The sequence below is a fragment of the Triticum dicoccoides genome, chromosome 1A, assembly GCF_002162155.2.
Source record: "Triticum dicoccoides isolate Atlit2015 ecotype Zavitan chromosome 1A, WEW_v2.0, whole genome shotgun sequence".
Lineage (NCBI taxonomy): Eukaryota > Viridiplantae > Streptophyta > Magnoliopsida > Poales > Poaceae > Triticum > Triticum dicoccoides.
The window spans coordinates 147,918,345-147,932,251 of NC_041380.1; the positions used below are offsets into that span (position 1 = coordinate 147,918,345).

Sequence of the window (13,907 nt, forward strand, 5' to 3'; positions counted from 1 at the left end):
CCCTTGTACAGTCCCCTCTCCTGTAAGTACATCTCTTTTCAGTAAAATTTACTGTCGGGGCTCCGTTAAAAAAAATCCCTTTCTTCATGTTCCCTCTGCCGTGTCAGGGTTCTATGATTTTTACTGCCATCTTATTTGTTGTCGAACAACTGAAGATGTCTTAATGCACAGAACATTGGTAAACCTGTAGGCTGACTCTGTGTTGTTATTACAGAGGAGGAATTGTCGAAGGCCGAGGTTTTCCTGGTGAGAATGGCACAGTTACAGCAAAAGATTGCCCGAAAGGTCTTTATGGTACATTTTGCAAGGTAAACGAGAAGCACGTTTCATTCACTCCTTTGTGCCGTTATTTATTATGTTATGAGCAGAAGGTCAGTTGCCCATTATTTTTTTTCTTCTTCTGTCTATTACGGTTTCTTGAGGCACATAATACCTTTTTTATTGGCACCATTTGGTGCATTGCTATTTTCGAATATTGAATATTGGTGCGCTTACCATGTTTCAGTGTTTGAGACAGATAGGATAAATGTACCGAGATAGCAGCGTGCCATTGTCATACCTATTATCATTTTAGCTCAGTTAACTAATGTAACTAAATTTACTAATTAGCATTGTTGCAATAATTTCTACGGCGAAATGCAGGAGTGTCCTGTAGGAACATACAAGAACATTACCGGGTCTTCTAAGTCCTTGTGTTCTCCATGCCCTGCATATGAGCTCCCTCATCGGGCTATATACATGCATATCCGAGGTAACTCTTACTGTATTTATTGCTGTATGAGAAATATGTATCTTCAGTACAGGTCAAATGAATTCAATAGCCAGTGTATCATACATGTATTTTATACAAAAATACATACCTTGTGGGATCTTTTTTTTTATGATGTGGTGTTATTTATAAATTCATATACCTAATGGTCTTGTTTGCAAAAGAACCTGTGGGTAGATGCCAGAGCTTTGTGTGTGGCTCAACCACTGAGCCATTTGCTTTTAGCTCATTGTGTTATGTTCAAGAAACTGGATTACAAGTTTTTTTTGTGTTCTTTTGTTACACTTCTATTTTTTATAGTTTCAGAACATTTGTGTTCACAATCAATATTTCTGTTAGATTAACCTTGATTTTCTAATCTTAAATAAACATTTTTCACAGGAGGTGTCGCTGAAACCCCATGCCCGTACAAATGTGTGTCAGATAGATATCGTATGCCTCACTGTTTTACTGCTCTTGAAGAGCTAATAAACACTTTTGGTGGACCTTGGTTCTTTGGCTTGCTTCTTTCAGGCCTTCTTGTTTTATTGGCTCTTGTTTTGAGTATTGCTCGGATGAAGTTTGTTGGTACTGATGAGTTTCCTGGACCAGCACCAACTCAACATGGCTCCCAAATTGATCACTCTTTTCCCTTCCTAGAATCACTGAATGAGGTAGTGGAATACATTCTGTTGTCATGGCTCAGTGCATTAAGCTGTTGCATGATCATGCTGGGTGGTGTTTGAAATTTCTGCTAATGTGATAGGTATTGGAAACAAATAGGGCCGAAGAATCTCACTGCCATGTGCACAGGATGTTTTTCATGGGCCCAAATACCTTCAGTGAACCTTGGCATCTCCCGCACACGCCACCTGAACAGATTACAGATATTGTGTAATGCCCGTGGTCAAGATTACATTTGCACAAATTCCCTTAAGTCATTTAGCTGTCTTGTTATAAATTTTCCCAATATTCATGTTTTTTTTCATGAATTTTACGTAGCCCTTTGTCTTATAGAAATATATAACTGAGTATTGACTGCTGTTGTGCTGTTTGTCTTCTGTTGTCAGATACGAGGATGCGTTTAACAAGTTTGTCGATGAGATCAATGCTCTGGCAGCTTATCAGTGGTGGGAGGGATCGATTTGTAGTATTCTGTGTATACTTTCCTACCCCTTGGCATGGTCCTGGCAACAGTGGCGCCGAAGAAAAAAGTTACAACGACTACGTGAGTTTGTTCGATCTGAATATGATCATTCGTGCTTACGGTCGTGCCGTTCACGTGCCCTTTACGAAGGACTGAAGGTATTGTGTTTTCCAATACCAATTTTTTCATAGAAAATTGCAGTTTGTTATGAGTTGAATTTTTTTCTTGAAATTAGGCTGTTTGGTATCACTTTTTCATACGAAACCAATGTCTAAGTGTTATCTACTTGATTTAAGTGAATTATCCAATATTTTGAGTCCACAGATGCATAGTACTCCCACCCACCACAGAATAACTAGAAATATCCAGGGCATCCAAACAGATAAAAGGAATGTGGTGTTTGATTTATAAGTGTGGCCATGTTGACTGTGCATTATTGGCTGCTATAGGAGTACACATCGTAGGTTGCACCTTGCCACCTACAATTCCAGTTGTTATATAACTAGCAGTCTGATATTATGGATTGAGGGTGGTCTCTTTTTTCCGATTTATAGGTAGCTGCCACTCCAGATTTAATGCTGGGTTATTTGGATTTTTACCTTGGTGGGGATGAGAAAAGGCCCGATCTGCCCACTCGTCTTCATCAAAGATTTCCAATGTCCTTGATTTTTGGCGGTGATGGAAGTTACATGGCTCCATTTTCACTTCACAGTGATAGTGTAGTCATAAGTCTTATAAGCCAGGTTGATTCTGAAACATTTCCTTCTGTGCCGAATCACTGAAATAACGTTTTATTCAGTTCCTGATAAATATCTTTTGTAGGTTGTACCATCATCAATATGGCACCGTCTTGTTGTTGGACTGAATGCCCAGCTGCGTTTGGTTCGTCATGGAAATTTGAAAGTAACCTTTCTTCCTATGCTCAAATGGCTTGAAACTCATGCAAATCCTGCCTTAGACACATACCATGTACGTGTTGACCTTGCATGGTTCCAAGCTACAGCATTAGGATACTGTCAATACGGTCTTGTTATTCATGCTGTGGAGGGAGAAGCCGTGGCTGCTGAACTTCAAAGTGGCTCTAGAATAATATTTGATCAACATTCATTGTGAGTTATGTTACTAGCTCCAGTTATTCTTCATTTTCTTCTCTTATCACAATTTAACTAATGATCCTATGTCGAGCAGAAACCAGAATGAAGATGCTGACTCTCAACTAGGCCACTCAAGGAGCAATGATGCTTATATGTGTAAAAGAATAACCGGTGGAATTCTCAATGTTGACAACTTGATGACGCTCAAAGACAGGAGTGATTTGTTTCATCCCCTGTCTCTTATCTTGCATAATACTAAACCGGTTGGACATCAGGTGACTTGTTTTGCAGAGACTGACCATTATTTCAACCCCTAGTGTGGTTACGAAGAGATTCAGAGTATCTTACACTTGTCATGGGTATTTTGCTTTCTTAACTGCAGGATCTTGTTGGTCTGGTCATCTCAATATTGCTTCTTGCAGATTTTAGCTTAGTGTTGCTTACGTCTCTCCAGCTATATTCTTACTCTATGGTCGACATTTTGTTAGTCTTGTTTGTTCTTCCTCTTGGAATACTGGCACCATTTCCAGCTGGGATAAATGCTCTCTTTAGTCATGGCCCACGTCGCTCAGCAGGCCTTGCTCGTGTGTATGCGTTGTGGAACATTACATCTCTGGTTAATGTTGTAAGTACCCTTCTTTGCCTGTATATATATTTTGCTATTACTAGTTCATTTCGAATGTTGTATATTTTGGGGACTATAATCAGGGTTAAAATTATCACTGTTTTCTGGAGGGGTTTTTCATTGGTTTATTGTGTTTGATATTATCATAAAGTTTTTGCACATGCACATATTCACACACATTCACAAACAAAACAGAGCACATACACATATAATATTACTTATCCGTATTTATCGAGCTGTAAAACTAGGCAATTATGTTCAGTGGTTTGTCTGGATGTCATGCAGAATCAGATTCATGTCATTTGAATATTTGCTCGTTACAACAGTAATATATTGTCAGTGTTTGAGTTTGTTGCACCTTTCACAGACAAGCATGCCTACTGATTTTACGACTATACAATCATTATCATATTCTACTCTGGCTGAATACTAGCAAGTTCAGCTATACCTATCATTATCATGTTTTTGTGCTTGCTATTCCAATACCAGTTTCAATGTTTTTTAAGCTCTTTGTAACCTATTTGCATTTGACTTAGGTCGTGGCCTTTGTATGTGGACTTGTGCATTATAAGTCATCAACAAAAAGACATCCAAGCATGCAGCCATGGAATTTGGGCGGGTAAGCATCTTTGCCCGCTCTGTGAAGAAGGGTTACATGAGCATTAAATGCAATTGGTCGGCCATATCTTATACTCCCTCTGTTCGGAAATAACTGATATGGTTTTAGTTCATTGAACTAAAACCACATCAGTTATTTCCGAACGGAGGGAGTATTTAGGAACGGAGGAACTACCTCCGTTCATAAATGTAAGACATTTTTGCAGTTCAATTAGGAACAGAGGGTGTAGCACCTAACAACTCGGAGTTCAAATCTTTTCAGGGATGAAACTAGCTGGTGGTTATTCCCAACTGGACTCGTGTTGTGTAAATTGATCCAAGCAAGGCTTGTTGATTGGCACGTCTCCATCTTAGAGATCCAGGATCGTGCGGTATACAGCAACGACCCAACTATATTCTGGCAGTGATGGCATTCGGATCACCGAAGTGGTCATGGGAGCTTTTTGCAACTCGAGTTTTTGGGAGTTGATAAAACGAAGGCTAGAAAGCTAGCCCATTCTTTGTCGGCCAGATAGAGGAAGCAAGCACAAAGTAGAATTCCTACATATGCATGCTTATAGTTTGCTGTTAATCTTGCGCAGCCATAACATTTTCCTTGTAGATAAGAAGGTTTAACACATCCATTCATTATAGGATTTAGACACCATAGGCTTACAACTTTACCAGAGCTAATCACCGACATATACAGATAGCAGGGTGGGTGAGTGCAAATGATCAAATATGAAATTACCCTGTTCGTGGTCCAGTTTGATGAACACAACAAATTACCATTTTTGGCATTTTTGTTTGATCTAGTGGGCTGATGCATCATGCCCGCCGTTAGTTGCTGGGGTGATCTAGTGGGCTGATGCATCATGCTCAATGTTGGCTTGATAAGCTAGAAGTTTCCATCTGAAGCATTGTGTTATGTAACGAATGCATTCCTATTTTTAGTACTTTCTACGGTTCATATTACTTGTCTTAGATTTGTCTAGATACATCCATGTCTAGATAAATCCAAGACAAGTAATATGGATCGGAGGGAGTACAAAGGTCTATTATCAATTGCATCTGATCTTTATGTTTCCCCCCCCTTTGGGGGAGTATATGTTTGAAACTATGAATCTAGATGTTTCTACACTCATCACAAATGGCATTTTGGTCATACGGTCTCAAATAAGAAATAATATCACATGAAAACCAACATTCAAAGAAAGATATTGTCGATTGCATCTGGTTTTCATGTTTATTAACCTTTCAGAAGCATATGATCAAGGTTTTGAAACTATGAATCGAGATGTTTCTACACTCCTCACAAATGGCATTTTGGTCACACGGTCTCAAATAAGGGGGGGGTATCACATGAAAACCAGCATTCCAAGAAAAATTTATCAAAGAGAAACAGAAAATACATGAAATGTTAAGAGGGGCAAGTTTTATTGTCATGCGAAATTCCAAGTTGAAAGTTATGGAAAACAAATTAACTATGAATAGTGATGTTTCTGTTTAACACTTCAGGATTTTGTCTTTCCATATCTTGCATCCTGTGATATGTTTGAGCTTGAATTTTCTCATGGCAATTAAATGTCACCATCTTAGGGCATTTCTAACCGATCCTTTGAAACTTAAGGGAGTAAATGGCGGAGTAAAGTTAGTGGAGTACAATTTTACCTCACCAACGGTGGCCGCACCTAGCCGATCCTCTAAAAGTTAGTGGAGTAAACATAAAATTGTCTTGATTTTGTGTCCTAGCCACACCAATTTCAAACACTACATAAACACATATCTTAAAATCATTTAAATGAAAGCATGGATAGCAATAATCGTCATAACATAAAGTTTCATCATCGCGTTTTTCAAATTTAAACATGCGAAGTTCACCCAAAAAAACATCACTTCAAAGTTCAAACATAATGTTTGATTCAAAATCACCACAAACATAGCATATGTATATGTTGTGGATCCAGCCAATCATTGGCATGTGCACCACCACACTCTTGGCCACCACCATTCAAACAAGGTCATTGGCAAAGAAATCAACGTTGCCACCCCCTCAGCCACCATCACCCTCACCACCACCCTCTCGGCCACCATCACCATCACCACCATCGCCATGAGCACCATCACCACCCCCTCGGCCACCACCAACATTCCAAAGAGAGGCCGAGATTTCTCCATGAGTGAGCCCCCAATACTCTCTTGCGGTTTCATCCATTGTGTTTGGATTCATGAACATGATATGCTCAACCCTGACCTCTTGGGAGTGGTCTTCGCAATTCTTTGGATCCACTTCTCATTCTTGCATAGCTCTTTGTAGCAATGATGCAAAGTGAAGGGCTTGTGGCTGAACTTGGTGTTTCGATGCTTGAATAGCTCTTGGATGTAGGGGGCATACTACGCCACTTGCACACCACTCAGTGGAGCATGGTTCACTTGGTCGATGCAACCAGAAGACCGGTTGCATTGATCATGGATGGTGCTCCAACGATGCCCAAGCGAACCTTGTGTACGGCTTGATCGCACGTTCACGGAGGAGTTGTAGAAGTCGGTGATCCTCTCCCAAAACATGGTCTTTGTTTGATCCGTTCCGATTGTTGCATCCATGGAGATGGCACACGAAGCATCGCAAAGTGCAAGGTCCTCCTTTTGGTTGTAGTTTTGGGTGAGGGCCCTTGCGGCCTTGATGCTTGATTCAGTTACCTCCACCACCTCCTCCTCGGCCTCCTCCGTGTCTTGGGTGGCCGAATGATTGAAAAACGACTCACCATAGTTGAAATCATCAAGGCCAACGGTGCCGAGGACTCCAACCATGCAAGGAATTCGGTCGTGGTCATCTCCGCTCTACAATGTCAAAGCAAGCACTACAGACCCTCACTACTGATCACGAACAATCACTATCGAATTCCAACGAGACACGAGTTTTGTACCTTGTTAGCATTTCATCGAGCACTTGGCAGCCGCGTTTTTTGTTGTCGGCCGCGACCGCTTCTCGAGTCGGAGCATTCGCCGTAGGGGCAGCCAGAGTTGCCGCACGAGGCGTAAGCCTTGCATGAGTCGACGCCACGGTCTTCTTGTCTTCTTCTTGGCGGCCGCCTCGGTGAGCATCGCCGCCGCCACCATCGGCTTTCGAGACTGTTTGCCTCCGGTGGGTGCGGCGGGAAGGCGGCCTGCCCTTGCCGAAGACGCAGTGGCCACGCTGAACACCATTCGCGCGGTTGGAGCCGAAGCTTGGACGCGGTGGTTCTTTGTCATCCCCAAGCTTTTTTTTGCCACCGGCGGCGGCGCGTGGGTGGATTCCGGTGGCGATTCGCCAGCACCGGCAGCTGGCGGGGTGAGCTGGGGGTGTTGGCTATGCATTCTGGCCGGCTCGGAGGTCATTGGTGGCGGGGGCGGGGGCGGGAGGCAATGCGACGTGGGAGGGAGAGAGTCAGTTTTACTCGGTCGCCCAAAGTTGAAGTAAATTTAGTTTTTTTTGAGGAATAGGGAGTTGGAGTAATTTTTTTTACTCCGTTAACTATTTTAGGGGATCGGCTAGGTCCGCCATAAGGGAGTAGACCGAAATTTTTACTCCCGTATGGCCTTTTAGGGGGATCGGTTAGAAATGCCCTTAGCACCCCGCATTTTTTCTTGAAACTTCAAAACATCATTTCGGCATGGTTTCCACCGGATATTGGTTTCCATGTGATATTCTCGCTTTGATTCACACCCCCTCACACTGATTTATCTTATTTTATTTTCATCCGAATTATTTATAATTTTATTTATTTGCAATCGTTTCCATTTGATTTATTTCCAATTTTATTTGCCCGACATCTCAATTCCCTTCAATTCACACCCCCTCTGATTTATTTTAAATTTTCTTTGCATGACATCACATATTCTTTCTTTAGTAATATGGAAACTAATCACTTTTCGTATGTCTAGAATCTAAGTATATCGATCGGAGTAAAATTTCTTTTGAAACTCCAAACTCTTAACACATCACATCGGAAATAAACTATTAGAAGCAGGTTTACTGAAAATAAACTACCGAAGGAAAACACTGAGATAAAAACTAACCAGCTATTATGAGATGTTCATTAGAGCTAAAGACAACTAAGTAGCTATAGATGAAAATCAGACGAACAAACAAATAGACTATCTTAAGCATAACGGGAGATAACATGAAGTAAAGCATGATCTAAACACAGATAGAATTTTCCTATTATTTCTATAAAATCTAGTACAAATGAATCTTAAGAAAAAAATCCACTAGAGTGTCATCCTATGAATCAAACAACCCATGTAGAAAAAATTCCTTAGGATTTAAATCCTCCTTCCGGAAAAAGCTTTCTCCCCGCTTTATATATAAAGCAACAAATCAAAGTACACGGCCGAACAATACAAGGTGAAGAGGTAACCCTCTTACAAAGCAGATTCTAAGATAACCGAATCACGTAGAACGCAAGCGGCTATGCTACCGAAAGAGAACATAGGAAGAGCTGAAACAACACCACACAACACCCTAACAAACCTAAACTCCACGACAACGCCCCCAAGAGGGATAATGGCGCTAAGCGTCGCCGCTGCTAAGTCCAAAACGGACAAGGATCTTCACCCGAAACCCTAACATGGAGAGGAGAACCACGACAATGGCTTTAAGAAGAGTGGCACCTGCGAGCGTCGTCGTGTCAATGGCAAAGCGTGGAGCTTTCTCTTGGCGGCTCACCCATGTCAACCTCAGGCCTCCAAGACATGCGCGATGAGTTCAAAACCCCATGGGCGGATCTGGGCAATGCCACTGCCAATGATAGAGACACGCCCGAGCTACCAGCCGCTACCCCTCTTGCTGCCACACGAGCAAGAAGGGGAGCCTCCACCACCGCCATGGCGCCCGCTGGAGAGCCAACCATGCGGACCGCATTCCTGGGCCGCCACCCAGGCATCCATGTCTAAGACACCACCAACTGCCCACATCATGGAGTACCAACCATGGTAGAAAGAGTCGAAGGCGCCTCCTTCCACTCCTAGCCCGACATCAGCCACGAAGTTTGGGTCGACGCCTCCGCTAGGAGGCGCCCACACCCTATTCCCAACCAGTCCCAGTGGACTGGGGGGGGGGGGGCACACAACCCCGTGACTGCCGACAGCCACCGCTAAGTAAGCTCGCACGACGCCATGCCCGTGGCCTCCGAAATTCTAATCCTTTGAATGAAAAACACCGAATGCCTTGATCTTGATTCAAATATATCTACAAGATAAACAATGGTTAGGAATTTGAAAAATGTGAAACGATAGATTTTATTGAACGGGTCTCAAATTGGACATCAATCTTAACATATATGTTTTTGGGGACAAAAATTCAATGCATAGCTAAATGATGGGTGACACTGATGGAACTTTGTTCGATGAAGTCACTCCTAAAATTTAAGATGCTTAGAGCATCTCCAATAGCTAGCCTAAAAATGAGGTGAATACCAAAAAACTAAAATTTGGGCTTTTTCTTTGCCTTTTTCTTTGCCAAAAAACAGCTCCAACAACTAATCTAAATCTTTACGGATTACTATTTGTTTGGCCATTACCTATATTTTTCTACCCAATTGCAAAATATAGGCTTCCACCAACCCAAAGCCTAAAGCCAAATCATAGTCATGGGAACGCCAACTACCGCCCCTTGAAATTTCTCCGCTGCCGGGATGCCTCACCCCGGTCCCTGCCCAATTCCAGCCGCTGGACGCCATCGCCGTCCCGAGCCCCCATGAGCCCCGCCGCTCATTACCGCCACTTGGGACATCTGTCACGGCCGCTGCCGAAGCTTGGGTCACCGCTGCCCTATTCCGCTGATTATGGCTGTTCCCTGTGCTGCCACCCAAAGATGAGTGCCATGATCATATTGATCAACATGGATAAAAACAAGCGGCCAAAGCATGGCAATTAAGTAATATTTGTGTTTTATTTGTTTACAATTTATTTGACACGAGTTTCATATTATTTAGAGCATTGCGTACAATTTTTTTGATAGAAGTAGGAGCTGAAATTTAGGTATCCAGTTTTTAGTCATGCTATAAAAGTAGAAAATTTTTTGCCTACTTAAAACATTCTCTCTCTCTCTCTCCATTATTTTTAGATATCTAGTTTTTAATCTAACTGTTCGAGATGTTCTTAGAACATGAACTATTCTAAAACCACGGCTCGTGATGCTCAACGAACATGACACGCCTTGTTGGCAGCTCATGAGCAACCACTTAGGGCATCGTCAAAATGGACACCTTCAAATGTATGTGAACATGGTAGGGCGTGTCTGTCGACATACGACTAGATGGAGGTCATCCAATTATGTCATTTATATTCTTCCCTATTTATTTGGTCTCTAATGATTGTCAAATTTTCTAAATTAATAGCAATTTGATCGTACATTTTGCAAACAAATGCATCTAATAGCAAAAGCACCGTATGTTCAATAAATTTTATAGTTGCAAGCAGCTCCGTATGAACGAAGACCCATCAAACCAAATGAACGGATGTCCCTACTAGATGCCTCTATTTTTGGCCTCTCACCACCCTTATTTTTCCGCAAAGTTGTTTACTTGCTATCACACAAGTCATGAACAAACTTCACCGCATCAGGATATAAATCGTCTACCTTAACGTATAAGACATTTTTTTCCTCACACTCTTTCCTTGATTGCAAGCTTCCTCTACTTTAGCTCAATCTTCTTCTTTTGAATTTCCATGAACAATCTAAACAACTCCGCCTTCTTTTCATCTTTGATCTCATTGTGCTTGGCACATGCCTCTCCCTTTTTGAACATGTTGTTCTTAAACTTCTCTGTTATCTTGGTTGCCACCCCTTCTTGCATATCCTTTCGTTCTCCCACCCGCCTACACCTCCTTCAACCTAGCCACATGGATGGCCGGTGCAAGCCCTCCTCCAACTCCACCGCCTACCTTCATTACTTGCTTTGGCGTTGTCGGTTTTGACAGAACAATGTTGCGCATTCAAATTTTCCCAATAGTGCATCATCATGAATGGCTTGGCTCGGCCTTGTGGCACAACATGGCAACATGGCCGGGGTAGGAAAGTAAATAATGACATGTTTAATAAGTTGCAACATAGAGAAAATTAATCAAATGACCAACATATGCAACAACATGATGCAAAAACTTATAAGCTAAGGAGTGATGCGTCACTTGGCCACCGCTTTTCCATTCGTGCATACACACCGCAATACTTGTTGATGGCCTTTTGAATGGTGTACCATCAGTGGCTTAGCGATCGGATTATATTATGGATCATTTCCCTGTTATAGGGCTCATATTGTTTTTGCTCATGAAACCAATCATGCACACCTTGCCAAATTGCTCACTACTACAGGAATGCCTACCAGTGGCGGGCGCCAAAAGCCCAGCAATGGCAGGCCAGGCTCTCAGGGCCGCCTGCCATTGACCTCCCTCCACTGCCAACACGACATCAGTAGCGGGCATGGCAGGCGCCCGCCTGCCAGTTGTAGTAGTATAACAATGGTGGGCGTTGGTGAAGGAAATATGCCCTAGAGGCAATAATAAAGTTGTTATTTATATTTCCTAATATCATGATAAATGTTTATTATTCATGCTTGAATTGTATTAATCGGAAATTTAGTACATGTGTGAATACATAGACAAAACAGAGTGTCCCTACTATGTCTCTACTTGACTAGCTCGTTAATCAAAGATGGTTAAGTTTCCTAACCATAGACATCTGTTGTCATTTGATAAATGGGATCACATCATTAGATAATGATGTGATGGACAAGACCCATCCGTTAGCTTAGCATAATGATCGTTAAGTTTTATTGCTATTACTTTCTTCATGACTTATACATATTCCTCTAACTATGAGATTATGCAACTCCCGAATACCGGAGGAACACCTTGTGTGCTATCAAACGTCACAACGTAACTGGGTGATTATAAAGATGCTCTATAGGTGTCTCCGAAGGTGTTTGTTGGGTTGACATAGATCAAGATTAGGATTTGTCACTCCCAGTATCGGAGAGGTATCTCTGGGCCCTCTCGGTAATGCACATCACTATAAGTCTTGCAAGCAATGTGACTAATGAGTTAGTTGCAGGATGATGTATCACAGAACGATTAAAGAGACTTACCGGTAATGAGATTGAACTAGGTATGATGATACCGTCGATCGAATCTCGGGCAAGTAACATATCGATGACAAAGGGAATAACGTATGTTGTTATTGCGGTTTGACTGATAAAGATCTTTGTCGGTGTCAAAACCGGCGGATCTCGGGTAGGGGGTCCCGAACTGTGCGTCTAAGGCGGATGGTAACAGGAGGCAGGAAACACAATGTTTTACCCAGGTTCGAGCCCTCTTGATGGAGGTAAAACCCTACGTCCTGCTTGATTAATATTGATGATATGGGTAGTACAAGAGTAGATCTACCACGAGATCAGAAAGGCTAAACCCTAGAAGCTAGCCTATGGTATGATAGTATATTGTCCTACGGACTAAAACCCTCCGGTTTATATAGACACCGGAGAGGTTAGGGTTACACAAGGTCGGTTAAAAAGAAGGAGATACACATATCCGTATTGCCTAGCTTGCCTTCCACGCCAAGTAGAGTCCCATCCGGACACGAGACGAAGTCTTCAATCCTGTATCTTCATAGTCTAACAGTCCGGCCAATGGAGATAGTCCGGCTATCCGAAGACCCCCTAATCTAGGACTCCCACAGTAGCCCCTGGACCAGGCTTTCAATGACGATGAGTCCGGCACGCAGTATTGTCTTCGGCATTGCAAGGCGGGTTCCTCCTCCGAATATACCACGAAAGAATTTGAACATAAGAATAGTGTCCGACCCTGCAAAATAAGTTCCACATACCACCGTAGAGAGAATAATATTTCCACAAATCCAATTTGCTGACTTGTTTTGGCAACGACATTATGTCAAGGCTCGATGATTATTCGAACCGTTTCCTTTAACTAGCCCCGCACATAACGCGAGGCAGTTTTTTGACACGTCTTGTCAAAGCAGAGATTGTGTCCCCTTATCATGGGATTCTCATCAATACAGGTGTGGGTAACCCAACCGTGCCATCGATTACGACGCTTGGGGAAAAGCGAGTTTTATGAGGGTAGTGGGGACACATAGTTTCGTCTGCCCATAGAAAGGGGTAAGGATTTACATTTTCATCCATGCCTTCTTCCTCCTTTGCTCATCCACCTTCGCACACTCGAGCTCCAGCGCCCAAGTTCGCATTTCCCACCTCGACCTTCTCCAACCATGTCCGGAGCGGGAGGCAGGTGGATGGTCTCCTCCGTCATGGAGGGACACGTCAAGAAGCTGATGAGAGCCGGATACTTGCCCGACGACATCGCGCACCGGCTCCTGGAGGAGGGGCAGCTCATCCCCACCCCCAGGCCCCATGAGAGAGTAGTGTTCCTCACCCATTTCCTCCACGGACTGGGATTTCCTCTCCACCCATTTGTCCGGGGGCTCATGTTCTACTACGGCCTGGATTTCCACGATCTGGCCCCGAACTTCATCCTCAACATCTCGGCGTTTATCGTCGTGTGCGAGGCTTTCCTCCGCATCAAGCCCCACTTCGGCTTATGGATGAAGACTTTTAATGTCAAGACGAAGGTAGTGAGCGGCCGCCAGGCGGAGTGCGGAGGTGCCATGATGGGCAAGATGCCCAACGTCACATGGCTCGA

General features: G+C 43.0%; 1 protein-coding gene across 1 annotated transcript in view; it reads left to right on the forward strand.

The window, feature by feature from the left end:
- The window catches only part of LOC119367951, a 36,136-nt gene extending 31,125 nt beyond the window's left edge, over positions 1–5,011 (forward strand). The window contains exons 12-22 of the mRNA XM_037633328.1: positions 215–308; positions 643–751; positions 1,151–1,422; positions 1,515–1,642; positions 1,819–2,053; positions 2,450–2,638; positions 2,718–3,004; positions 3,084–3,264; positions 3,372–3,614; positions 4,151–4,233; positions 4,495–5,011. Coding sequence (XP_037489225.1) covers positions 215–308; positions 643–751; positions 1,151–1,422; positions 1,515–1,642; positions 1,819–2,053; positions 2,450–2,638; positions 2,718–3,004; positions 3,084–3,264; positions 3,372–3,614; positions 4,151–4,233; positions 4,495–4,639 — 1,966 coding nt within the window. The 3' untranslated portion in view covers positions 4,640–5,011. The remainder of the gene's footprint in view (positions 1–214; positions 309–642; positions 752–1,150; positions 1,423–1,514; positions 1,643–1,818; positions 2,054–2,449; positions 2,639–2,717; positions 3,005–3,083; positions 3,265–3,371; positions 3,615–4,150; positions 4,234–4,494) is intronic.
- The last annotated feature ends 8,896 nt before the right edge of the window (positions 5,012–13,907 follow it).